A 27,532-nucleotide genomic window follows, 5' to 3' on the forward strand; every position below is an offset into this window, starting at 1 on the left:
TACAAAACAAAACCTTGGCGGACTTTTATTTCTCATCAAACGGAACTGGTAGCAAAGTCAAAGGTGACTGCACTTGAACACTGGATAGCCCTCCCCCTCTCCACCCTCCCAGGGGACATCCCCTCTGGAAATTCAACCCCCCTTGCAGGGGGCCCCTTCCCTCTTGCCCACTTTCTTTGTAGGGAGGGTTTTCAGGCTTGAAGGGGATGCCAGTTGTGTCCCCGTGCCAGCACGGGCACGCAATGTGGCACACTGGCCAGGCTCCAAGCAGCAGCATGATGGCCCTGCCTTTCCTGGTCACCCCCCACCCAGTCCAAGAGGCACCTGCTGCTAGGAGAAGGGCGAGAGAAGTTCACAGTCATGTGCTACAGAAAGTGCTTGGGGTCTGTCCCTGGCTGCTTCTGCCTCCAAGCAATCCACCTAAACTCCTGGAGAGGGGACAGACGGGGCACTGGGAAGGGGCCAGGGTCTTTGGAAGGCAGCTAGGAGACACTGACTGACTGCAGGAGTGGGGTCTCCAGACGCCTTCAGGATCTTGCAAGGAAATCAGTTAGGTGTGGGCAGGTAGGCATCCCAAGGGGGAGCACTAGACATGGGGGACCCAGACTCACGCGTCCGTCTGCAACTCTGGTGGTCAAAGAGGTTTGGCAATGTGGCCATGGCCACCTGGCTAGTGACAGGGCCCAAATAGGAGCCTCCTGCCTCTCATACTGGGCCACAGTACCACTTAAGCCACCCAGAAAGGCCCAGTTTCTTGGCAAAGCCACTGGTGGTGGGAGCGGGTGGCAGACTCTGCAAGGCAGGTGCAGCTCAGAGAACAGAACCTCTCTCCCCCTCCTCTCAGGCGCTGACCGTGGTGCCAGTGGGGGAGGCCCTACAGGGGTGAGAATGTCAACCATAGAGGACCCAAGAAAACAGAATTTCTAACCTAATCCTCGCCCCCTCTAGAAGGCACCGGGACGAGCAGAGATGACCGGCCTTGTTGATGTGCTTGGCCTCTCTCCTGGGGCTTCCCACCGCCAGGTATGGGAGAAAAGGTTAGAGTGAAGGAGGTCTAAATAATTCAACCAGGACCAGGCAACCAGGGAGCAAGGCACCCTCGGGCTGCCCAACAGAACAAGATTTGGGGGAACCGGACACAGGCCAGCTGTGACCTTTCACATTGATGGGTGAAGAGCAGGTAGGAGGTAATGAACTCTGGAATGAGGAGGATGGGAAGGCAAAGCTGCCTGGAGTGTCAGTCCCTGGAGGTGTCTGCCCCTCTCCCATGGGGGCCGGCCAGGGAGCTCTCAGTCCAGGAAGTCCCAGCACCTGGGGAGTCTGGGACACAGCCTACTGGCCCACAGGTTTCAGCTGGACCCATTTTCCTTCCTCTAGGAGTAGGGAAAGGAGGAAGGGCATAGCCCCTTGGGGTCCCCTAGTCCCCTTCCAGCTCCCAGAGGCAGAGCTGAGATCCCCGGAGTCAGAGCAAAGATGCTATCCATTCCAGTGAGGATAAGGAGGGTGTGGCTCAGGGGCTGCACATCACACACAAGCCAAGCCCGATGTGGGGAGATGGGCTCTGGCGCTGTCTCCAGACACAGAAGTCCTGGCAGGGAGGAGGGTGGCCCCCAAGTCAGCTGCTCCATGTGCAGGTCCCACGCAGGAGGCAGTCAGGTCATGTAGCGGGTGATGGCGCGGAGGGCATAGAGCAGGGCGGCCTGCATGCGGGCCTCCAGGAGCAGCAGGTTCACGTGGACCTGGGGCAGAGTAGGGCTGTTGGCAATGGATCTCCGGCCCTCCCAGATGGCCACCCTCCCTGACCGACCACCTCGCCCTTCTCTTTCCTGCAGAGGCACACCGACCCTTGCTGTGCTCTGAATGGTTTGGCACAATGAGCAATGACAGCTGTTCCAAGGGCGTGCATCCCTACTGTGACTCGTCTCCTTAGCCCCCAAGCCTAGAACCCAGAGCTACCACTCACTGAGCACCTGCTCAGGATCGGCTGACACACATTTCCTCCGCTCATCCTCCCAAGAACCTTGAAACGCAAGCAGCTGCATCATTCCCAGGTGGACACAGCCCTCAGGGAGGCCCAGTGACTGCTACCAAGTCACAGGGTTACAATCTGGACCCCTGAGGACACCGTGTGAGACAGGCACCCATATTGCTACTTGACAGGTGATTATATGGAGTCTGAATCCACACAGTGAAATAAGACGCCAACTCAGGAGGGCAGGCCCAGGTGTCCCACCTGGCGGGACAAACTTGGTCTGGGGTCCCTTCTTGGGTCCAGACCCCTTGCCCCCTCCACAGGCTGTACCTTCTCTGAGTGGCGGAAGTGTCTCCAGAAGAGGTTGTACATTCGGCGGGTGGTCTTCTCTGGGTAACAGGCCACCGTCTTGATGTAGACCTTGAGGTTCCGCTCCAGGAGCTGGTTCACCTCCCCGTAATCGTAGTCATCATACCTGGATGGAGAGGTCCCAGAGCACTCCTCACCCTCTGCCCCCAGCAATAGCTCCGGTCCCCGACCCCCACACTGTAGAGGAAGGCGACAGGGTGGTGAGGAAAAGTTGGAAGGTGGGAAAGAAGAAGAAGCCTGGCTCCTTCCAGCGCTCACACACAGCACACTGAAGTCATCAACCCTATTGTATAGTTGAGGCAGCTGAGATTCAGAGAAGGGAAGACACGTGCCTAAGTCATATTGCTGGGAATGGTTTTCAGATCCAGCTCTGCATGGCTCCCAGGCCATAGTCAGTACTCCAAAGTTAAGGCCATGGATGGTAGGGAGGAGGTCCTATCTACCTATCTACCCAGGAGAAGTGAGAGGGTGAGGGCAAGAAAAGGAGCTGGTACTCGTCTTGTATATGGGAAGCCAAGGCCTGGGAAGACAATGAACTTGCTCAAAGTCAAGAAGGAAGTCAGGTCTGAAGCCACCTTGCCACTCCGCAGGCCAGTGAGCTGGGCAGCTACTGTCAGCGCAGATCAGTGTGGGTGGGAAGATTGGTTGAAAACTGGAGGACAGATTGAGTAGAAAAGGAATGAGAGCCAGGACCATGCTGCAGAGTAGGGGAGCCTCGAGCCGAAGACTGGACCAGGGAGCCAGTGCTGTGGCTCAGTGGGTTAAGCCACTGCCTGCAACACCGGCGCCTGTGACACCACCAGCATCCCACATCAGATGTGCCAGCTCGGGTCTGGCTGCCTCATCCAGCCCAGACTGTAGTGGCCATTTGGGGAGTGAACCAGCAGGTGAAAGATTTTCTCTCTCTCTCTCTCTCTCTCTCATTCTGCCTTTCAAATAAACAATAAATATTAAAAATATAAATAAAGACTGGACGGGGCTGGCTTGTGCCACTTTCCAATATACCCATCCCTGGCCACCCCTGGAAGGGAAACCTGCCAATAGCCAGCAAGAGGATGGCTCAGTTTGGCTCAAATCACCTGGCAGATGGAATTTGTGCCTAGGAATGCACAGAAGCACAAGTTTTCTACAAGGGACATGTATGTTTTTAAAAAATGTAGGGATAGGCTGGCGCCGCGGCTCACTAGGCTAATCCTCTGCCTAGCAGTGCTGGCACACCGGGTTCTAGTCCCGGTCGGGGTGCCGGATTCTGTCCCGGTTGCCCCTCTTCCAGGCCAGCTCTCTGCTGTGGCCCGGGAGTGCAGTGGAGGATGGCCCAAGTGCTTGGGTCCTGCACCCCATGGGAGACCAGGAGAAGCACCTGGCTCCTGCCTTCGGATAGGCACGGTGCACCGGCCGCAGCGTGCCAGCCGCGGCGGCCATTGGAGGGTGAACCAATGGCAAAAGGAAGACCTTTCTCTCTGTCTCTCTTTCACTGTCCACTCTGCCTGTCAAAAAAAAAAAAAAAAAAAAAAAGTAGGGATAATTTTTGATGCTTAGTATAAATTGTTAAATAAAAAAGAAAAAAAATCATGTGTCCACTAAAATATGCTTATGTTTGAGTAAATGAGTACGTTAAGTAAAACGAATAGGTAAGAAAATGGCCACTGATTGTGTTTGTGTAAAACGATTTGTGCTCGGGTTACCTGCACGGAGCAAAGAGGGCAGCAAGCAGATATCTGGTCACAGGAGCAGAGGGGGCCAAAGATGCTTTTTATTTTCTTCCTTTTGTTATCTGTATTTTCTAACACTTCTAAACATCAGGAGTTTCTCTTTACAAACATCAAATAAGTTTTTTTTATGAAATAACTTTTTTTTATTATTTATTTGACAGGTAGAATTTACAGACAGTGAGAGAGAGAGAGACAGAGAGAAAGGTCTTTCTTTTCCATTGGTTCACTCCCCAAACAGCCGCTACGGCCAGAGCTACGCCGATCCGAAGGCAGGAGCCAGGTGCTTCCTCCTGGTCTCCCATGCGGGTGCGGGGACCCAAGCACTTGGGCCATCCTCCACTGTCTTCCCGGGCCACAGCAGAAAGCTGGACTGCAAGAGGAGCAACCGGGACTAGAACCCGGCACCCATATGGGATTAACCTGGCGCCCATATGGGTTAATCCTCGCAGGCAGAGGATTAACCAAGTGAGCCATGGCGCTGGCCCTGAAATAACTATTATAACTTCAACTACACAAAAATGACTACATAAGAAAAAGAAAATGAGTAAAACATTACAGGATGCAGATAGGACTGTACTAGGACAGAATTTGGCAGAAAAGAAAACTTTTTTAAACATTTACTTATTCACTTGAAAGGCAAACTTAAAGAGAGGGAGAGAGAGACAGTGAGAAGAGAAAAAGAGTGGTGGAGAGAGAGAGAGAGAGAGAGAGAGAGATCTTCCATGAATAAGATCCCCAAATTGCTGTAATGGCCAGGGCTGGGCCAAACTAAAGTCAGGAGCCTAGAACTCCATCTGGGTCTCCCAAGTGGGTATAGGGGTCCAAGCACTTGGGCCATCCTCTGCCACTTTCCCAGGCACATTAGCAGGGAGCTGGATCAGAAGTAGAGCAGCTGAGACTCGAACCAGCACTCATATGGGATGCTAGCATCACAGGCAGCAGCTTAACCCACTGTGCCACAATGCTGACTCTGGGGAAATTTTTCCCCCTTAATTCTTTAAATTGACCACCAAGTTATCAGAGTGTTTTTCAAAGTAAGTCTTCTATATATATATATCCTTTTCAAATAATTCATATCTAAGATTTATCTAAAAGAACTTATGTATGATAAGAGTAGTCAGCACATGTAGTATTTGTCATAGCAAAACACTAAGAATACCATGCCAAAGTTAAAAAAGAATAAAAAAACTATTCCTACTGATTAGAAACACGGTTCACACTAGGTAATGTAAATTGTAGAATATGTTGAATGTGAATATATCAAGTTTAAAAAACAAAAGAGATTTAACAAACAAGACAAAATGTAATTTCATCACATACACTGTGCAGAAACCAACCAATGTTATCATTCTAGTGTGCATTATCCACGCACACACAAGCATCTGGTAAAAGAAACAAGACTAGCGCAGCATGTAAAGCCGCCACCTACAACGTCGGCATCCCATAAAGGCGCCTGTTCAAGTCTGCGCTGCTCCACTTCTGATCTAGCTCCCTGCTAATGAGCCTGGGAAAGCAGATGGTGACTCAAGTGCTGGGGCCCCTGCACCCACGTGGGAGACCTGGAAGAGCTCCTGGCTCCTCGCTTTGTTTTGGCCCAGCCCTGGCCATTGCGACCATTTGGGGGGTGAACCAGCAGATGGAAGATGTCTCTCTCTCTCTCTCAAATTCTGTCTTCCAGATTAAAAAAAAAAAAATCTGAAAAAAAAAAAAAAAAAAAGGAACAAAATATTCTGGTTGGTCACCAGCTTTCTTTTCTCTCAATACATTTTGTATATTTCCCCACGGCCATCTAAACAGACTTCTACTGTCATTTTTGACAGCTGCATTATATTTCACTGAATGGATATATATATGTCCATTATATATTCATAAATTATATATATATATAATTTAAAATCCCATACTGATGGGCATTCATGTTATCCTCACTTATTATGACAGAAGAACTGCTACTCAGAATGGGAAGAGTTATACGTCACTGTAAGACAGGCTCTGTTCAGAGCAATGTGTTGTGAGGCAACGTCATCATTGTGCAAATATCACAGAGTGTCCTTACACAAACTCAAATGGCTGTGACGTCTCTAGGTGTTACAATCTTTTTTTTTTTTAAGATTTATTTTTTCATTTATTTGAATGGCAGTGTTACAGAGACAAAGGGAGAGACAGAGAGAGAGGGAGATTGTCCATCTGCTGATTCAGGCCAGAATCAGGAATTTCATCTGGGTCTCCCATGTGGATGCAGAGGCCAAAGGACTTGGGCCATCCTCACTGCCTTCCCAGGAGCATTAGCAGGGAGCTGGATGGGACACAGAGCAGCTGGGACTGGAACCCTCACCTATATGGGTTGCTGGTATCACAGGTGGCAGCTTATCCCGCTGTGCCAGAATGCTGGCCCCTAGGTGTTAGCAGTCTTAGTGTTGTATACGTAGTCTTTTGTTGACAGAAAGGTCATTGTGTGGCACATGACTGTTCCAACACAGCTGCATATAATACATGTGCACACATGTATACATGGTTCTATACACACGTGTATGTGTATATGTATGCAGCATGCACACACAAATACATATATGAGTGTACATGCAACTACCTATATGTAAAAGCATCGTTATCTCTGGGGCTAGGATTAAATAGGTTCAGTTACAAGGTTCAGTGAACACCTCTATTGTATTTTAAAGTCAGCAAAGAAACAGATTCACTTTGAAAAACAGGACTGGCAAGAAGAAAAGAAGAGAAGCATGAAGCAGCTGAGTGCTCAGGCTGTGCCCGCCGAGCCTTCGTGCCCCGCTGAGGGCGCTCACCTGCTGAGTGCCTACCTGATGCCAAAGACGCAGTGGATGTAGTTCCAGATGGCCCTGCGGAGCACGGAGGTGTCCACGCCGCTGTGCATGGCGATGGTGTTGTAGGTGAGGCTACAGGCCACCTGGAACTTCTCGTCCAGCAGCTGCCCACCCTCGGGGTACAGGCGCTGGATCAGCGAGTAGCCGTGGTCCTCCCAGGTGTAATCCTGAGGAACGTGGGGTGGGGTCAGGGAGAGAGCCCGAGAGATCGGCCTCTGGCCCCTCCCTCCTCCGCAAATCGAACACCGCCCACTCTGGGCCGGAAGTCAAAGTGGCTGCAACTTGGCAATGACCTTTTCCTTGGGATCAGGGACGCTGAGCTGCGGAACCCACAGGACCCCTGCTGACCTTGTGGGGTCTCGAGGGAGAGAAGTTAACCAGCACTGTAACTGCTTCAACCATCGGCCACCTGTTTGCCACTAAGTCTAGAGCAACGGCTGAGAGGAGTGGAGGGAGCCCTACCTGGGCGCGGAAGGTGGGGGGCGCCTGGGCCCCACGCCGGGTGAAGTCCTCGTACCCGAAAGTGGGGTCTTCCACAAAGCACAGCGTGTCTGGGTGTGGAGAGGGCTCCAGGATGTCAGCTGAGGACCGGGTTAGAAAGAGGTCACAGGAAGGCCAAGGCGTGGAGCACACTGGGGTACACTCCTGACGGAGCAGGGGAGGGCAGAGGACAGGGCCAGGGGAAGCCCCAGCTACAGTGGGTGGCAGCCAGACCGGGGCTGAAGCCGGGCCTGGGGCAGGAGGACAAGGGGGCCCACAGTCCCAGGGGGCTCAGCCCGGGGTAACACCGGGAGATGGCAGTTATTGGTGGAGCGGCTGACCCGGGGCCAGGCTCTGTGTTAAGCGCTTTGCTTCTGTTGTTCCATCTACCCTACACATCGTTCCTGAAGCCTTGGGGCCAAAAGTGGCCGATCCAGTCAGCCAGGGGGCAAACAGGCCAGGACCACAGCCAGGTCTGAGCCCAAAAGCTGTGGCCGGAACCTTTTGGAGGGAGTGGAGAGGTGGCTGCCTCTGGAATGCAGGAGGTGCAGCACCCAGCCTCCCAGAGACGCGTGCGAAGGGGGCGGGCCCTGTGCTCGTACCTGCCGGGGCCACCAGCAGGCTCTCTGACTTCTCCAGCTCGAAGCGGCTCTCCATTTCCTCCGGGGACGTGCCCTCGTCCCGCAGCAGGCTGTCCTGCAGCCGCCGCATGCGCTCCATCAGCGCCTCCACGTCGCGCGCGGCCTCCAGGCCCTGCAGGAGAGACCCGGTGGTGACCATCCACTCTGGAAAGGTCCCCCACGTCCTTCCCACACCCACGCCTCCCGAGGCATCACAAAGGCCAAGGGCACCCTCTGTGCCAGCCACCGAGGTCTCCCCTGTGGTCTGTGCTGCCCAGAGGGAAGTGTGCAAAGTCACAGAGCAGGCGCGCGCCTTTCCCACACTTCAGCTCCCCCAGAGGTAAACTGCATCTTATTTTTTATTTATTTCTAAAGATGTATTTATTTATTTATTTTGAAAGTCAGACTTACAGAGAGAGAAGGAGACACACACATGCAGAGAGAGAGTTTCCGTCTGCTTGTTCACTCCCTAGATGGCCACAACGGCCAAGGCTGGGCCAGGCCACAGCCCGGAATCGGGATCTTCATTCGGCTCTCCCACGCGGGTAGTGGGGGCCTGGGCACTCAGGCCACCTTCCACAGCTTTTCCCAGGCACATTAGCAGGGAACTGGATTGGAAGCAGAGCAGCGGGGACAGCAACTGATGCCCATATGGGATGCTGGTGCTGCAGGCTATGCCAGGATGCTGCCCCCCCAAGAGGTAGATTTGAAAGTACCTGTATTTTTATATTAAAACAAACATGGCCACATTAGGGAGTAAGAGGCAAGCTTGGCTTTGTCTTTTTGAAGCACTAAGAGGCAGCAGACTTTGACCTCATGGAGCTACAGGCTGAAAGGCCAGTCACGTGGTACTTCATTAAACCTTCACAGTCTGGTGTCAGTAGAGGATTTTCATCCCCATTTCCCAGATGAGAAAACTGAGTTGCAAAGCAAAATTATGGGACCAGCATTGTGATGTAGCAGGTGAAGCCACCACTTGTCATGCCGGCACCCCATAATAGCCGGTTAGTGTCTCTGCCATTACACTTCTGATCCAGTTCCCTGCTGATGACCTGGAAAACAGCAGCGGGGGGCTCAGGTATTGGACCCCCGCCACTCATATGGAAAGACCCAGATGAAGCTCCTGGCTTTGGCCTCTGGCCTAGCCATTGCAGCCATTTGGGGAGTGAATCAGCAGTTGGAAGATCTCTCTCTCTCTCTCTCTCTCTCTCTCTCTCTGTAACTCTGACTTTCAAAATTAAATAAATAAATATGTTAAAAAAGAAAAATAGAAAAAAGCAATATTAGTTCCCTAGGTCCTCTCAGGAAAGCAGTGGCTCCCGCCCAAGGACCAGAGGCCATGCCAGCCCCACCCCCGCCTCCACCCAGACCCAGGCCTAGCAACTTACCCCAGAGTTGTTCAGTGCGTCCCCACTTGGGGGGCTGCTTTGCTCACTGAGCGGTGAAGGGGCCTGGGGGCCAGGGCTGCCGTCTGGGTCTCCCTCAGGGAGGATGCCACAGCCAAAGACGAAGGAGGCCAGCGAGTGGCAGTGGGTGAGCAGGACCAGGGCCTGGATGAGTTCAGCCAGGGACCAGCTGTGCTCGCCCGTCTTCAGCAAGGCCTGCAGGGGAGAGAAGGCCGGGCCTGCTCAGTGCCTGCCATGGGGCTGCTGGCCAGGCTCCAGCCAGGCCACGGCCAGGCCCCTGCGCTCCCTCGGGACCCCACCTCTCTGCCCACCACACCTGGATGTGCTCCTTGGTGATGAGCCACGGCCGATGTGCCAGGAGCTTATTGATCTCGCTGAGTTTGCGCAGCTTCTCAGGGGCCCGGTGGAGGCCCAGCAGCCACTCAGGGTCACCGCCAGTCTGCAGAAACTCGGTCATGTGGGAGCCCACAAGGTAGGAACACTGGTGGCGGGCGGCAGCCTGCAGGGGCGGACAGAGCCTGAGTCACCCTCCTCCTCTGGGCCTCGCTCAGGGTGAAGCCAGCACAGTACCCTGTTGCTTAAAAGGTGGGCAATCTAGATTCTAACCCCACATCTGCCACCAGCTTGGAGCTCACCTGACCTCCTTGCACCCCAAGTTTCTCAGTCTGGAAAGTCGGCATCTAAGATGCCTGTCTTCAAAGCCTCCAATTCTATGGCCACTCAGGGCTTTCCTGGGCTCTAAACCCCTTTCCTCCTCATCTGGGAAATCAGCTCAGGAGGCCCCACAAGGAGATCCACAGCCAGAGCCCCACCTGTGGCCAGTCCCACAAGCATCAGGCCCAGAGCGGCTCACCATGATGGCAATGTAGTGGCGCCAGGAGCTTGCCAGGGGCCCGTCCGTGTGTAGCAGCAGGTAGTGAAGGCGCCAAAAGCTGCTAAGGTAGTCAGGGTGCAGACTCATCACCACCGCCAGGTTGTCCACCCGCCCTGAAGACATCAATGCCTCCAGCCCCAGGTGCTGCTCCAGGCTCTCAGCTCCCTCCCGAAGCACCTGCCAAGGCAAGGGGAGGAGAGCATGGGTTCCCAGCTACAGAGACCAACACATACTGGGCAATGGGTGAATTACAGCAAGTAACTCAAAACCACCACCTTGTTCAAAAAGAGGGGGAGTGGGGCGGAAACACATTTCAGTAAATAAACACTTATCAGGCACTTCATATATATGATAATAGCCAATACTTGGGGCCCAAGCTATGGTGCAGCGGGTTAACGCCCTGGCCTAAAGCACTGGCATCCCATATGGGTATCGGTTCTAGTCCTGGCTGCTCCTCTTCCGATCCAGCTCTCTGCTATGTCCTGGGAAAGCAATGGAAGATGGGCCCCTGGGAGAGCAGGAAGAAGCTCCTGGCTCCTGGCTTTGGATCAGCACAGCTCCAGCCGTTGCAGCCAACTGGGGAGTGAACCAGAGGATGAAGACCTCTCTCTCTCTCCCTGCCTCTCCTCTCTCTATGTAACTCTGACTTTCAAATAAATAAATAAATCTTTTAAAAAATAGCCAATACTTATATAATGCTTACTAAATGCCATGCACTGTGCAAGCACTTTATATATATATTTTTTTTTTCATTTAATCATTATAAGTATGAAATTGGAGTTCTACTTTCTCCATTTTTAGATAGGAAAACTGAAACAGAGATTAAGAGTACAGTTTCTTGGCCGGAGCCGTGGCTCACTTGGCTAATCCTCTGCCTGCAGCGCTGGCTCCCCAGGTTCTAGTCCCGGTTGGGGCGCCGGGTACTAGTCCCAGTTGCCCCTCTTCCAGTCCAGCTCTCTGCTGTGGCCCGGGAGGGCAGCGGAGGATGGCCCAAGTGCTTGGGTCCCTGCACCCACGTGGGAGACCGGGAGGAAGTACCCGGCTCCCGGCTTCGGACTGGCGCAGCGCCAGCTGTAGCAGCCATTAGGGGAGTGAACCAACGGAAGGAAGACCTTTCTCTCTGTCTCTCTCTCACTGTCTATAACTCTACCTGTCAAAAAAAAAAAAGAGTATAGTTTCTCTGAGGTCAGTGTTGTGGAGCAGGGGTTAGGCTGTGGCCTATAACGCCGTATGTTCCAGGTCAGCCATGCTTCCGATCCAGCTCCCTGCCGATGCTCCCGGGAAAGCAGCGGAAGACGGCCCACGTGTTTGGAGCTCTGCCGTCCATGTGGGAGACCCAGATGAAGTTCCAGGTTCCGGCTTTGGCCTGGCGCAGCCTAGGCCATTGTGGCCATTTGGGGAGTGAATCAGTGGATGGAAGACTTATTTTTTTTTTTTATTTCTCTCTGTCATTCTGTCTTTCAAACAAATGAAAATAAATCTTTAAAAAAAAAAAAAAAGAAAAGAATACAGTTTCTTCTACCTTCAAGGAGATTCTGTTCTAACACGCAAATGCACATAACCACGGCAGTGGGTGCAAAACAGGTCACATTATCTGTTTTGTCCACGTCAGGTCTGATTTAAAAGTTTACCTGTATGATCTCATTGAATTTTTTTTGAAAGGGGTTAGTTTAAAAAAAAAAATATTTGAAAGACAGAGTTACAGAAAGAGAGAAAGAGAGATCTTGAGAGATCTTCCATCTGCTGGTTCATTCCCCAGATGGCCTCAATGGCTAGGGCTAGGCCAGACCGAGGCCAGGAGCCAGGAGCTTCCTCCAGGTTTCCTGCATGGGTGCAGGGGCCCAGGCAGTTGGGCCATCTTCCACTGGTTTCCCAGGTGCATTTGCAGGGAGCTGGATTGGAAGTGGAGCAGGCAGGACATGAACCGGCGCCCACATGGGATGTCAGTGGCACAGGTGGCGGCTTCACCTCTACTCCACAACAAAGGCCCCGGGGTCAATGATTTTATTTTTGTAAAATATTTATTTATTTATTTATTTGAGAGGCAGAGTGACAGAGAGAGAGCTGGACAAAGAGAGAGAGCTCCTCTCTGCTGGCTCACTCCCCAGTGCCTGCAAATAGCTGGAGCTGGGCCAGAAGGAAATGCAATCTACATCTCCAATGTGGGTGGCAGGAACCCAATTACTTGAGCCATCACCATTGCCTGTCAGGGTCTGCGTTAGCAGAAAGTTGGAGCTGGGACTGGAACCCAGGTACTCCAATGTGGGATGCAGACCTCTTAGCCATCCCTCATTGAATCTTTTCAATAATGCTTTGAGGTAAATACCATTATTTCTCCCTAACAGAGAGGAAACCAGACAGGTTTCACCCTCTTCTGTAGGCCGTAGTTCGCATAAATGACAGAAACAGGATTCAAATCCAGATGATTTCTAAATCCCATCTCTTTCCTTTATTATAAAGTAGAGTGGTTAGTTATAAATTAGAATATAAAACACAAAAACAATACTGGAGCTTAAAACCCTGGGCAGGGGGCCAGTGCTGTGACACAGTGTGTTAAGCCACTGCCTGTGACACTGGCAGCCCATATTACAACACTAGTTTGAGTAGGGGCTGCTCCACTTCCAATCCAGCTCCCTAATGTGCCTGGGAAAGAAATGGGTGGCCCACATGCCTGGCCCCTGTCACCCATGTGGGAGACCCAGATGGAGCTCCTGGCTCCTGGCCCAGCCTGGCCCAGCCCTTGCCATGCGGCCCTTTGGAGAGTGAACCAGCAGATGGAAGATCTCCATCTCTCTTGTCTCTCCTTCTGTCACTCTGCCTTTCAGATAAATAAAATAAAACTTTAGGGGCCGGCACTGTGGCTTAGCGGATAAAGCCGCTACCTGCAGTGCCGGCATCCCATATGGGCACCGGTTTGAGTCCCGGCTGCTCCACTTTTTTTTTTTTTTTTTTTTTTTTTGACAGGCAGAGTGGACAGTGAGAGTGAGAGACAGAGAGAAAGGTCTTCCTTTGCCGTTGGTTCACCCTCCAATGGCCGCCGCTGCCGGCACGCTGCAGCCGGCGCATCAAGCTGATCCAAAGCCAGGAGCCAGGTGCTTCTCCTGGTCTCCCATGGGGTGCAGGGCCCAAGCACCTGGGCCATCCTCCATTGCACTCCCAGGCCACAGCAGAGAGCTGGCCTGGAAGAGGGGCAACCTGGACAGAATCCAGCACCCCGACCGGGACTAGAACCTGGTGTGCCGGCGCCGCAAAGCAGAGGATTAGCCTAGTGAGCCGCGGCGCTGGCCGTGTTCCACTTCTGATCTGGCTCTCTGCAATGGCCTGGGAAAGCAGCAGAAGATGGCCAAATCTTTGGGCCCTGCACCCATGTGCGAGACCTGGAAGAAGTTCCTGACTCCTGGCTTCGGATTGGCCCAGTTCCGGCCGGAGGGGAGTGAACCAGTGGGTAGAAACTCTCTCTTTCTCTCTCTGCCTTTGCCTCTCTGTAACTCTGCCTTTCAAATAAATAATAAATAAATCTTGAAAAAAAAAACATAAAAAATAATAAAATAAAACTCTGGGCTGTAGACATAAATAATCAGCAGGGGTTGCTGAGTTTACACCCACAGAGAGGGGGCAATGGGCAGAGACCACCAGTAACAGCTCGTCAACCACCTGGCCTACAGTCAGGAGAGCAAAGAGGACAGGGCACACAAACGAGCTCCACAACGGCAGAGAGATTTGTGTCTTGTTTACTGCTCCACACCCCACCCCACCCCCACCTAGAACACTGCCTGACACAGGTTCATCCTTCAACAGACACGCACAACCATGGGTGGACTGACTCAGAGAGGAGGGGTGGCTCTGATGAGTTGCTCAGGGCAAACCAGAAAACAAACAGAAAAGCAAGCTGTAAACTATGTCCTGGAGTCCCTACTGAAAATAAACATCTACATGAAAGCAAGTGGCAAGGGGCCGGCTCTGTGGTGTGGTGGGTAAAGCCACTGCCTGCAGTGCTAGCATCACACAGGGGTACCAGTTCGGGTCCTGGCTGCTCCACTTCTGACCCAGCTCTCTGCCGTGGCCTGGGAAAGCAGTAGAGGATGGCCTAAGTGCGCGGGCCCCTGCACCTGCATGGGAGACCCAGAAGAAGCTCCTGGCTTCACATCGACCCAGCTCTGCCCATTGTGGCCATTTGGGGAGTGAACCAGTGGATGGAAGACTCTCTCTCTGCCTCTGCCTCTCTGTAACTCTGCCTTTCAAATAAATAAATAAATAAATAAATCTTTAAAAAAAAAAAAGTGGCAAAAGGCTAAGAGATCAAAGCTTTCTGAAACGCTTGAAATGTTTACATTGCTTTCAAAGCAGAAAAAAAGGACTGTAATATATGCACAGTCAAGGATGAAAAGATAGGAGCCCGGGGCCAGAGCTGTGGCACAGTGGGTAAAGCCGCGGCCTGCAGTACCGGCATCCCACATAGGCGCTGGTTCGAATTCCAGCTGCTCCACTTCAGATCCAGCTCTCTGCTATGGCCTGGGAAAGCAGCAGAAAACGGCCCAAGTCCTTGGGCCCCTGCACTCGCATGGGAGACTTGGAAGAAGCTCCTGGCTCCTGGTTCCGGATCAGCTCAGCTCTGACCGTTGTGGTCATCTGTGGAATAAACCAGTGGATGGAAGACCTCTCTCTGACTCTCTCTGTGCAGCTCTGACTCTCCAGTTAATAAATAAATCTTTAAAAAAGAGGGGGGCGGGGAGTGAAAAGATACACATAGGTAGTTCTATTTTTTATTTTTTTTAAAGATTTATCTATGTATTTGAAAGTCAAAGTTACAGAGAAAGACAGAAGAAAGAGAGGGCTTCCATTTGCCTGTGCAATCCTCAAGTGGCTACAACAGCCAGGACTGAGCCAGGCCGAAGCCAGGAGTCAGGAGCTTCATCTGGGTCTCCCATGTGGGTCACAGGGGCCCAAGCACTTGAGCCATCTTCTACTGTTTTTCCTGGGGTATCAGCAGGGAGCTGATTAGGAAGTGGAGCAGCCAGGACATAAACCAGTGCCATGTGGGATGCTGGCGAAACAGGCAATGGCTTTGCCTACTACACCACAATACTGCCCCTGGGAGTTCAATTTTTTTCTTTTTAAGAAAATGTTTCTTCCTTTCTCTCTTTTTGTTAAATTTATTTTTCATTTGCATCCACTTGAAAGGCAGAATGACACAGAGATAGAAATTTTCCATCTGTTGGTTCACTCTCCAAATGCTTGCAACAGCTAAGACCAGGCCAGGCTGAAGCCATGAGGCTGGAACTCCATCCAGGTTTGCCACAAGGGTAGCAAGGGCACAAGTACTTGTGCCATCATCATTAGCAAGAAGCTGGACCAGAGGGGAGGAAGCAGGACTCTAACCAGCACTCTAATATGGGATGTGGGTATCCCAAGTGGTGGCTTAACTTGCTGCACCAGAACGCCCACCTGGGTAGTTCTGACTTACTAAGGAGAAACAGGCACTGCTCTGGGGATGAGAAGTGTGGCCGTGTTACTATCACTTTATCTCTTTGAGTCTGTTCCTTCCCAGTAAAATGGGATTGCTAATGCATGTCTCACAGAGCTGTTTTATGAGCTCAGTGAATCAGGAATTGGAAGGGGGTAGTTTCAAAGCTCTAATTTAAGGGGCAGAGGACCCTGGCCCACCAATGTCCAGCCTTTTCTGCCCAAGGATTTCCAACCCCTTTCAAGCTTACCTCCTCCACTGGGATGAAGGCGCTGGGCCCACGAGGGCCTTGCCGGGCCCGGCTTTCGCTCTGCTCCTGGGAGGACACACACAGTGGTTAACTGGTGGTAGATGGCGGGATAAAGAGGGCTGTAATCTCTCCTGGCGCCTCCTCCCAGCCAAGGGGCACCCGGGAGCTCCTCAAACTACCCTCTGGTGCCCCCTGTTCGGAGGAGCCAGGAGGGAGATAGACACCTGTCTGGCCGGTTGCAGGAGGGTGAGCAAGAAAGAGGGCTCACCCCAGGCTGAACGCTTCAGGAACTGGGCAGGGACCCAGGAGCCCCAGAGTACTGGGAGGGAGGAGCCTGGAGCAGGGAACTGCACAGGAAGCCACGTTCTAGAAGCACCAGAGAGCCTGTGTGGAACACCTCATCATTTGCATCCTGAAGCCAGTACCCAACTACCCTAGACACCTAGGGACACAGGATCCCATCTCATCCCCCCTGCCGCCGCCACCTCGCCGCAGACCACCACTATCTCTTGCCCAGGCCACCACCCATAGCCTCGCTAATTGTCCTCCTGTCCCCTTCAACCCGTCTCCTACCCAGCAGCCGGATTAACTTTCTCAAGTGCAAGTCTGATCAACTGGTTTAAAACCCTTCCTCCGGCTCCCTCGCCTTCCAGATTAGTTAATGACCCAGGCCCACCGCCCTCCCCAGGCCACTCCCTCTGCAGAGCTAGCTTGTACTGCCCTTCAGGGACCAGGAACCTTCTCCTGACCCTCGCTCTGGGCCCCAAATTCTCAGTGTCTCTGCTTCTAAAGACCCTGTCCTCCAATCGCCTGCCATCTCCCCACTAGCAGCTTGCCGGGGAGCAGGGCCAGGTCACTGACACCAGTCTGTGAGTACAAACAGAGCGCAGGGAGGTAAGCTGGGACGCAGAGCGGCGAAGGCAGCAGCTGTTTGGACAGGTTGATACACAGGTGTACGCTCACTGGGAAGTGCTGGGGATCTCAGCACTGCTCCGGGAGCAGCTACCCCAAACCAGAGGCATGCCCTCATCGGACAGGAACACTGGTCAGCATTAAGATGCAGACTGAGGGGCAGGCACTTGGCCTTGTGATTAAGATATCTGAGGGTTTGTGGGTTCAGGTCCCAGCTGTGCTACCAATCCCAGCCGGAGTACTTGGGTCCTCGCCACCCACTAGGGAAACCTGGACTGAATTCTCAGCTCCTGGCTTCGGCCTGGCCCAGCCCTGGCTGTTAGGGGCATTTAGAGAATGAACCAGCAAATGGGAGATCTGTCTCTGACTCTCTTTGTCCCTTGACCTTCCAACTAAATAAAAAAAAAAAAAAAATTTTTTTTTAAATGAGGTCTAGTGATTACAAAGCTCCCTGAGACAGGCAGTGCTCTGGGGTTCTGGAATACTCTAAAGGAAAGAACCATGAAGTCGCCAGTGAGGGCACCAGTTGCACTCCTAACTTGCAGTGTGGCTCTGAGAAAGTTCCCTCGGCTTTCCTGGACAGAGTAGGTGGCTGGACTGACTGCTGGGGCCCCTGTCAGCCCACACAGGCCCCAGGGGTCCAAGCCCAGTGTAGGAACCATCAGGCTCCCCAGGCGCTCCCTCTCCACCCTCCCTCCCTCCACCCTCACCGGAGAGAAAAAGCCCAACAGCTCTGTCTGGGAGATAAGGATTGCTGACTCCACACACTGGGCCTCCCCCTCAGGGGACCTGAGGACAGATAGAAAACCACAGCAGGGCAGGGCGGGGTGGGGCCGTGGGGGGGGGGAGGGGTGCCGGGGAGGGACAGGGAACAGCCTTGGGAATCCCAGGTCACCCCAACATCTGACCCTGGGCGCTGTGGCAGGAGGGCTCTGGTGCCTGCTGGACTTGGAGCGGTGGGTCTGATCCACCACTGTTTCCGAGCAGTACTAACCGTGATGGGGACAACGCAGGGGGCGGTGAAGGATTGGGGGTAGGGGGCGGGCTCCTGACACAGCGGCCTGGGCTCAGGAGACAGCTCCACCACCATATGAGCCTCGGTTTTCTCATCAAATAATGGGGATAATAGTACCAACTTTCCCTGGCGTCCTGAGGGTTTAATGAGCCAACACCTGCACGCCTACCCCAGCACCTCCACCACAGTCAGCACCTCAGAGGCTGGCTCCCATTAACCTCGTTCTTGTTTCAAACAGAGGCTTCTCAACCCAAGCAGTGTATTAGAAATCCTTGGAGAAGCTGATTTTTTTTTTAAAGACCCATGCCAGGGTCTCATCTCCAGCAAGTCTCATTTAATTGGTCCGGGGTGGGACCCCAGCTAATGCACAGCCTGTGTGAGGACCACTGTGTGCACATCTAGTGATCACTTTCTGAAGCTAAGTGCTTCTCAGGTAGAACTCATATTAATTTGTTCGCCTGACAAATATTTTTGATGACCCTGCAGGCAGCAAGAACACGGCAGTGGAAAGACAAAGCCTCAGTCTTCATACTGAGGTTGGGACCTCAGGGAAAAGGCGAAGGGCGACGAGGATTTCCATTCGGATTCTACCAGGTGAATGAGATAGAGCATTCGTGTGGGTGGGTGGGTGGGTGCCACGCTCGTGGAAGTGGACAGGAAAGGCCATAAAGAAGTGCCCTTTGAGTGGCTGTCTATATGACGAGAAGGCAGCAGGGCCTGAAAGGGGTTCTAGGGACCAACAGCCCAGCCAGAGGGAACCGGCAGTGTAAAACTGAAAGCAAGGCCGAGTAGATTTGAACCCCCAGTTCCAATACCCTGAATGCTTCCCGGACACCAGGGGAAGTCCAGGCAAAGCAGGCAGGGCAGGGATCCACTGCCAAGAGATGACAACTCCAAATCAGCCCTGCCCCCACCCCCACCCCCTCCGTCCCCTGGGGTAGGGAGTCAACAAAAATAATGGCAGACAACCACACTGGGTCCCGTACCTCGCATGGTCCGTTTTACTGCTGTGGCACAGAGCTCCGAGGGGTCAAGTTATTTCCAGTCACTGAACCAGGAAGGAGGTAGGCGAGTGGGGAGACACACGGGTTTCCCGCAAGTGCGGAAACTACGCCCCATTCTCTAAATTTCTCGACCTCTCAGGAGCCTCGAGGCCTTTGCATCCGGGGTTCCAGCCACAGCAGCCGGGAGCAGGAGCCGCTGCTCCCAACCCGGCCCCCCGCACACTGTTCCTCATCTTCGGGGCACACATACTGGATCTGGTTCTGGGGTCCCCCCAGTGGCTAGCACAGCGCAGTCCAGCAGAACTCCCCGTGGAGGCACAATGGCTTCCGTCTGCACAGTAGTCCCTTGTCACTGTGGCTGAGCATTTGCAAGGTGGCCAGGGCAACAGAAAGCTGTTCTTTTAAGCTTTGATTTACCTGAACAGAAATGGCCACACGTGACTGGGAGCTCCCGCAGTAGAGAACATGGAGCTCTACACGCCTGATAAAGGCATGATTGCGCCCCTGCGCTACAGACGAAGACAGGGCAGCCCAGAGCGGGCAAGTCACCTGCCCGAGGTCACACACTCGTGTAGGGGAGAAGGAGACCCGGGGTGGCTGCTCCTAGTGCCTTGTGAGGGGGTCACTTGCCGCAGGATCACCCTCTCTCAGTCTCAGACCTCCCTCCGAGTGCCTGGCTCCAGATGCAGGCGCTGGCTGGATGTTACTTTTTACATTAACTCCGGTACTCGCACACAGGCTCCACCCAATCTTCGGCAGATTGCACGGAGAGTGGTCTCTATTTTCTAAGGGACGAAAATCAGGAGTTCACTGACAAGTGAAGAAGTGAGATGTGAATCCAGGCTTCTGGGTGCTGGGGTCCTTTCCACTCCACCAGCACCGCTTCGGGCAATGGGCCCGGGTCTAGAGACTGGACCCCAGCCCGGCTTCCAAAGATTCTGCCCACCACCCACATCCACCTCTGGCAACAGCCTCAGCCTTCAGTGTTGGTGCCTGATAGAGACTGAGAGGCGAGCCTCTGCTACAGACACCTGCTCAGTCTCTGCCAGCTGGGAAGGTGCAGACACTATCCACCCTTCCCCTGAACTCACATCTTTCAACCGTTTACACTTGAGAGGGAGACACACCCCAAGGAGCCCTTGACCGTCAGCCTTGGTGGGGGTGTGGTGCCACACGCTTGGATGCCCACCATGAACGGGCACCAGCTACATCTAGCCACTTCCTCACAACCATCCTGAGGGAACTGGGTCTTATTCTTTCCTTAGAGGTAGATCACGGAGGCTCAGAAAGTCCTCTCTGAGACGGAGATCTGACCTCAAGGCCTGAATGGTCACGGGGTCAGCTACGCCAACACGGGGCAAATCTCTTCGAGCTCTTGCCAGCTGCCAAGAGCAGTGCCGGCATTGGGACCGGTGGGCTGGGCCTCAAGTCCAGCAACAGAGACAGAGAAGAAGCACCCAATCACAACACCAAGTCGCATAACTGGGATAAGAGCTCCTGTTGTGGAGAAGGTGGACTGGATGCAAAGGGACGACTTCCCTCCCCCATCCTGGGGGAAGTGATGTTTGAGGAAGTTACCCCAGTGCCCAAAGAGGGCTTTCAAAACATACACAGAGACTTCAAAAAGTTCATAGAAAATGGAATCAAAAGATAAGTTTATTTGGGTATAGACATTTTAAAATCCATGCAAGTTGGGTTTTTTTTTTTTTTCGTAACTTGCATTTTCCATGAACTTTTTGGAGACCTGTAGTAGAATGAAGCCCCCGGAACTTTCTGGAAACACACACACCTGAAGGCCCGGACCCCCTGGAAGGGGTGTGTGGTGAAGCAAGCAGGGGGTGGAGGGCTCTTCCCTTGGGTGCAGGCTCTGAGCTCTGCACCCGGCTAGCTCCTCAGGGTTCTACTCAGAGCAGACACTTTCCCAAGGAGCTCTTTCCTCCAGAGAGAATCATGGCGACCTCTCAGACACCATCAGCTTTCCCCTCTGCAAAACAGCAGTTTCCACCTGAAGCCCCCCGCCCCGGACCCGAGGCATTCTTTCCTCCCTAGACCTCCTCCCAGTGGGGAGCATGGGCTCCAGCACTCCCCGTGCTGGTGTGCCTGGAAGGGCGCGCAGTGGCCCAGGCGCTTGGCCCCTGCCACCCACGTCGGGGACCTGGGTGGGGTACTTGGTTCCCTGGCTTCAGCCTGGCCCAGCCCCGGATGTTGCGTCCCTTTGGGGAATGAACCAGTGGATGGACGATTTCCCTCTGTCCCTCTCTCTGTCCTTCTGTCACTCTGCCTTTCAAATAAATAAAAATAAATAAGTCTTTAAGGAAAAAAAAAAGACACTCTGGGGGAAGGGGGCTGTGCGCTCTGACTGCGTTCCGACAAGTCAGGGTGCTTGATGCAGTGACCCCGTTTCAGGCACTGTGCTCCCGCCACTGCTCCTATTTTGAGTTAATTTTCCCCACGAGCCCTTGGAGATACTATCAAATCCCCATGGGAAGAAACAGCAGATCAGAGGAGAGAGCACTCTGCCAAGATCACAGGGCCAGTGAGTGGGAGGGCTGGGACCTGAACCCAGCCCTTGCATGCCCTGGTGCCCAGCTGCTCTCAGTAATAACATCATGTCCATGTTCCACAAAGAAGCCGAGTGAAGTGACTGGGCCAGAGCCACACAGCTGAGAGGATGCAGGAGCGAGGCTCATTCCTGCTAAGTCGTGAGGGGTGGGGAGAAGCAGGCTCACAGAACAGCCAGCCCACAAACCCTCCACCACTGCAGCAGGACCCCCAACTATCGCCACGCTTAGAAAAAGGAGGGTTTTCCCCTCCTGGGTCACAGAGCTTATGACTAGCAATTGAACCAGCTCCCGGCCCCAGCAAGTCGCCTCACCGCCCAACAAAACTCCCTGTAGGGCCAAGCGCTCTCAGAAATCCTAGAGGCATCAGGTCCCCAAAATAAGGTACTTGGTGGGGTTGGTGAAGGCATTTTCCCAAGGCAGTCTTGGGCCTCAATCTTATCTCCCTGCAAAATGGGAAGCCTGACACCTAGTAGGTGCTTACTGGATGATAAGATGTTCATCATTGCTGCTAGTGTGTGTGTGTGTGTGTGTGTGTGTGTGTGTGTATGAAAGAGACAAAGAGACAGAGAGAGACAAAGAGACAGAGAGACAGAATTGTTAAGATCAGGGCCAGCCCTTTTCCTTGCCTCTCTTGAAAAGTGGGATCTTTGGGCCAGAGGCTGAGAAACAAACTTAGGAGACCTCAGACCCATTACTAGGGCGCAGCTTAACCGAAGCCGCGGCCAGGGGTGCCCCAGGCAGCCCGCAGCTTCAGCTGCCGCCGGCGCGTACCGGGGTACCCGTCCCGCCCCCTCCAAATACTCGGTCCGGGTGCCGACCGGCGGGTCCCAGGTGTCCCCGTCCCCACTCTGGGGGACAGGAGCAGAGACGCATCCTAGAAAGAGTCCTCCGCCCACCCGCGCCCGCTAAGAGGAAGGGACTCTGCGGAAGGGGGCGGGGAGGAGGAGCGGTCCGGTTGCTCCGGCCGGGATTTGCCTGGACTTGAAGACGCTCTCCACCACAGCCCAAACCCCGGAGAGCACGGAGAAGGCTTTCCTTCCCATTGGCCGGGAGTCCAAGCGGAGGGCTCCACAGCCGCGGGAGGGGGCGCGGGGGAGGGCCGGGCTGCCAGTTGATGCAACCTCGGATCGGGGTTACACGCTGCACGCCCCCTCCCCGAGCCCGGGACTGCCGGGGGCTCCGACGCGCCCCGGGGCTCCAGGAACGCACGGCGCCGCTTACCTGCCCTGCGCCCGGGCCGCCGCCGCCGTCCCGGGCGAACGGCAGGTAGCCCTTGAGCTCGGCACAGCACTCGGAGTCTGCAACGATCATGGTGTGCGCCAGGACACGGGCGCCGGAGGGGGTTGTGCACGGACGCGCGCAGGAGGCCGGGGTTGGGGGCCGCCGGGGAGGCTCGAGAACCCCGCGGTGTCTCTCGGGGGTTCCAGGACACTCGCGAGCCGAAGCGCGGCCGGTGCGACGCTGGACTCTTCCCGACCCTGTCTGGCTTCTGGGACAGTGAACGGCCTCGGGAGCCCCCGGAGTGGCGGTAGCGAAGGGGTTCTCAGGGCCCGGAGTGCCTCGGACGTCCGCAGTGGCCGGGGCTGCTCACGGACCCGGCGCCGCTCAGCATCCCCGCCGCGGAACTGCCAGCGCTCGTCCGGCTGTGACACCAGCAGCGCCTCTGAGCCCGCTGCGGTCTCCGGGGGAGGGCGGGGACACAAAAGCCTTGCGGCCCAGCCAATCGCCTGCCTGTTTCCCGGGGAGGCGGGGGCGACTCCGCCCCCCGGAGCCGAGCGCTCGGCCAATCGGCGCCGGGCGGCGCGCGGGCACCCTGGGAGCTGTAGTTGGCCTCGGACGAATGCTGCAAACTTTTGCAAGAGGCGTTTAGTCACCTCGCAGACGAAGCCGTAGGAGAGTGACAGCCCGCAGAGTCATTAGGGGCTGCGTGACGAAACGGGACTGCACCGGGCTGGGCCAGAAAGCCAGGTGTGAAATCCCTCCCGAGTGAGTGCTTCAACTTCTTGGTTCCTGGAGAGACTGGTTAGGGTTAGGAGGGCTTTGGCCCCGGCGGCCATCCAGTGGTACTAATTAGAGATTGATGGAAGTCAGAGGACGCCACCATGTTCGCCAGGCCCCTAATCGTACCAGACCCGGGGGATCCACTCACTGTGGAGTCCCTGTAAACTCCTTCATCCGCCAACCTCGGGCCTGATCTCCAGCCCGGTCACAACACTTTCTGCCTTCTGCGCCCCAGGGGCTTCCGTCCTGTCTTCCACCCTTCCACAGCTGCCACCCTCCTAAGCGAAACTTAGTAACGAGGTGCTCTGCTGAGTCTATGCTTACCTCATCCTCTGGCCACTCCCCCCTCTCTTCCCACTCCCTAAAACGTGGGTGCTCCCCTAGTTTCTGTTTTCATCCCTCTTCTCTCCAGACACACTCTCCCTGATCTCATCTGATTCCTGGTCTTCAGCTCTCCTCTTGCAAGGAAGTTGCATCTACAGCACCCCAGGGCCCAAAGCCAGGTTCAGCCTCCATTCACTTCCCACAGAGCCTCTTCCTCCATGTTTTTTCTTGACCCATTGGGTTTCAAGTTAAAAAAAAAATATTTATTTGAAAAGCAGTGTGACAGAGAGGAAGAAGGGGGTGGGGGAGGGGTCTTCCATCTGCTGTTGCCAGTGCTGGACCAGGCTGAAGCCAGGAGCCCAGGAGTCTCCCACGTGGATGCAGGGGCCCAAGGACTGGAGTCATCCCCCGCTGCTTTCTCAGGCACATTAGCAGGGAGCAGGACTGGAAGCTGAGTAGCTGGGACTCGAACTAGCACTCCAATATTTGATGCTGGCGGCCTAACCTGCTGCGCCACAGCACAGGCTCCTGTGTTTCAGTTGGAATGTCATTGTTTATTCTGGGCATGGGATCCTGGAGGGGGCAAGGATGGAGGGGATCTTGTCTAATCTGGGTTTAGATTCCAAGGATGAGCCTCTGTCTCGTTCTGCCTCCAGCTTTCTCAGACAAGGAAGCTAATCTAACCTACTGCTGAGCTCCCAAAGCACGTGGGCTGGGGTCTCTGTTTTAACACTTATCACATGTACTTTGTATTACAAATTGTGTTTATAGTGTCTTATCTGCTTATAAGCTTCTTTTATAAAAGATGTATTTATTTATTTATTTATTTGAAAGGCAGAGCTAGAGAGAGAGGGAGGGAGAGAGAAGGAGAGAGAGAGAGGGATCGAGAGATCTTCAATTCGCTGGTTCACTCCCTGAATGGCTGCAAAGGCCAGGACTGAGCCAGACCAAAACCAGGAGCCAGGAGCTTCCTCTGGGTCTCCCACATGCATTCAGGGGCCCAAGACTCAGGCCATCTTCTGCTCCTTTCCCAGGCACATTAGCAGGGAGCTGAATTGGAAGTGGAGCAGCTGGGTGCCCATATGGGACTATGGCTTAACCCTCTGCACTACAATGCTGGCCCAGTTATATGCTTCTTGAGGGCACCTTTGTCTCTTGTCCTATGTCACCTATCACAATGTTCTGCTAATAATATGCCCTAGAATCTTCAATTAAATTCCCCTGTTAGCTACCCTGTCAAATTCATTCTAAAAAGTTTACTCTATAATATCAATGTCCAGACTACAAAGTTCGATGTTCAAAATCTGCCAAGATGTGATTCAATTTATTTTGTCAGTTTCATCATGTGCCACACCCATGTTTCTTGTTTGGCCTTGAAACTTTTTTTTCAGTACTCCTTGTTGTAAATCCCTGACCACTGAAATTGTATCCAGCATTCAATGCCTTCACTGTTTTTTTTTTAATGATTTTTATTATTTGAAAGGGAAAGTGACACAGAGAGAGAGAAAAAAGAGAGAGAGAATTTTCCTGATCACATTACTCATCTCCCACATGGGTGACAGGGGCCCCACTACTTGGGCCATCTTCTGCTACTTTCCCAGGAATGTAAGCAGCGGGATGGGTTGAAAGTGGGGCAGCTGGGACTCTAACTGGCTCTCCGATATGGTATGCTGGCATTGCAAGAAGCAGCATAACCCACTGTGCCACAATGCCAGCCCTGATATTTTTGAATAAATATGTTATTCTCCTCTGCAGAGTAACCTTTTAGAATATTCCAGGACGTGATTAGATCATTCCCAACACTTCATTTACAAAGTGAGTGATTTGTGAGAAGGAAAAGCCAAAGAGGCTGATATACTAAACTGGGCAGTCTTTTGTCATGGAATCTGCAAGGAAGGAAAGACAGGAAGCGGCACAGTCACTACCATTAACTGGGCTACAGCAGGAGTGGCGCAGCTGCTGTCTCATGTAGCTCTCACACAACCCTGTGAAGCAGGTATTAGGGCACCATTTAACAGACAAGAAAACAGGCTTAGGAGGTGTGTTGGCCAAGGCCAGACGGCTTAGCATTCTGAGCCAGGACTCAAACCCAGGCATTTATGAATCCAAAGTAGAAACTCCAGCACACCCAAATGAGAGGACGACGTGAATCTGCAAGGAGCAGGCAGGCACAGGAACTGGTGCTTAGAGCAGGTGTATTAATTGGCAGTGAGGAACATAACTGTCAAGTGGCCTCTAATAGATGGGTCAGCACATCCCTCCTTGTAGGGGAGCATGTGTGAAAAGCCAAGTTATCCCCTGGAAATGGCCACAGCAGCTGGAGTCCTGGCAAAAGGAACCATGAACCAAGATGAATCACTGAACTCACTCGACTCAGAGCAAATCTGCCGGTCAGAGCTCCATTGCTTTCCTTCCTTTCATTCAGTAAATATTTATTGACCGTGGTGTGTGTACCAGACACTGTGCTGGGCTCTGGGAATCCAGCCATGAAGCTGCCAGCCCAGTGGGATGCCGAGAGGGTGGGGTGTGGCCCCAGCCTGGGCACATTCCTCCCCTCCCCCCTGCCTTGTGATTTTTGGTTCAGTGAAGATCTCTTCCTCCTGTTGCCATACTCTCTCGACTCTTGCATCAGCTATGTTGAGGCCACTGATTGGCCAAAGCTATTTTTATTCCTCAATTGCATTCCAGTCCTGAAGATAAGTCTAGATTGGATTTGAAATGTTTTTCAGGTTTCTTCCGGCTTCAGCTTCTCTTTCAGATTATGACTCTCACAGGATTCTCATCTGTTCTGGGTTTATTCTTCCTAAATTCATTTTCTAATCCCAAATTCCGGGGTGCCCTTGCTATGATAACCTTATATCGCCACCATTCCAGAGCTATGATTTATCAGCCCAAATGTCATTTTCTGAGTTCTTATTGTCTTCCTCCCTCAGCTCTCTGAATCTCAGAACACAACCCCTGCCCCAGGAGGTTTTCAAGGAAAGAAATCCCCCTCCCACAGGCTTGATAAAGTCAGAACAGATCCACTCTCCACCGGCCTATTCACACATTCATTCCATTACTCATGAAGCCCGCATGGTGCTCGGTGCTGGGGGAGGCCCTCCCTGCTCCAGCAGACTTGTTCTGAGCCGTCCCGCTACCCAAGCAGAACTGAAATTGTTCCCCCAGAGATGTGTACTGGGGGCAGCCATACACTCTTGGAGTCAGCTATCTATCTCCCAAGACCACATTCCAGGAGTCAGGCAACCGGGGTGCTAGCTTTTAGCTCTGCGATCCCAGCTGATTTTTGTCTCAGCTCTCAGAATCCGTTTCCTCATCCCTAAAACAAAAGAATTGACCTGAGCTGCTCTAACTTCCAGAGCCCCTGTCGAGGGAACTGGTGCTGCGCGGTGCATATGCTTCGCTTTGCTGGGTTGCGTCCAGGACAGAAACCCTCAGGTTTGGAAAAGCTCGCTCCTCTTATTAAAATAGGAAAACTAACCCGCTGGGTGCTTTGGGGCTATTTGCTTAGCGTTCCCGTTGAGTTTCGTCGGCTGCGTGAGCCCTCAGCGCCCCCTGCAGGTCGGGCCCTGCCACGGCTCAGCCAGAACTGGCTGGGGAAAAAGGGTGGCCCCAAGACCGCCCCCCAAACCGTTCCGCGTTTATAGATCTTTGGGTCCCGTGACATCGCCCAAAGGTCTGGCGAAAAGGCCAGGACCGTGTGGTTGCTGAAGACTTTCCTGCTG

At 53.4% G+C, this 27,532-nt stretch overlaps 1 protein-coding gene across 5 annotated transcripts; it reads right to left on the bottom strand.

The window, feature by feature from the left end:
- Window positions 1-26,569, bottom strand: SESN2 (sestrin 2). Of its 5 annotated transcripts, none has more exons than XM_051858084.2 (10): window positions 26,176-26,568; window positions 15,988-16,053; window positions 10,253-10,450; window positions 9,716-9,898; window positions 9,382-9,594; window positions 7,976-8,126; window positions 7,356-7,474; window positions 6,870-7,060; window positions 2,303-2,447; window positions 1-1,739 (listed from the first exon to the last, which is right to left on the bottom strand). In XM_051858084.2, exons 1-10 carry the CDS (start codon window positions 26,434-26,436, stop codon window positions 1,653-1,655), a joined length of 1,614 nt encoding a protein of 537 aa, XP_051714044.2. In that variant the 5' UTR covers window positions 26,437-26,568; the 3' UTR covers window positions 1-1,652. The 5 variants fall into 5 exon arrangements, with proteins under 5 accessions (XP_051714044.2, XP_002716127.1, XP_051714045.1 ...); XM_002716081.5 differs by lacking the exon at window positions 26,176-26,568 and adding an exon at window positions 22,704-23,158; XM_051858085.2 differs by lacking the exon at window positions 26,176-26,568 and adding an exon at window positions 16,256-16,279.
- Between the last annotated feature and the right edge of the window lie 963 nt (window positions 26,570-27,532).

The sequence above is a fragment of the Oryctolagus cuniculus genome, chromosome 7, assembly GCF_964237555.1.
Source record: "Oryctolagus cuniculus chromosome 7, mOryCun1.1, whole genome shotgun sequence".
In the NCBI taxonomy this organism is placed as follows: Eukaryota; Metazoa; Chordata; class Mammalia; order Lagomorpha; family Leporidae; genus Oryctolagus; species Oryctolagus cuniculus.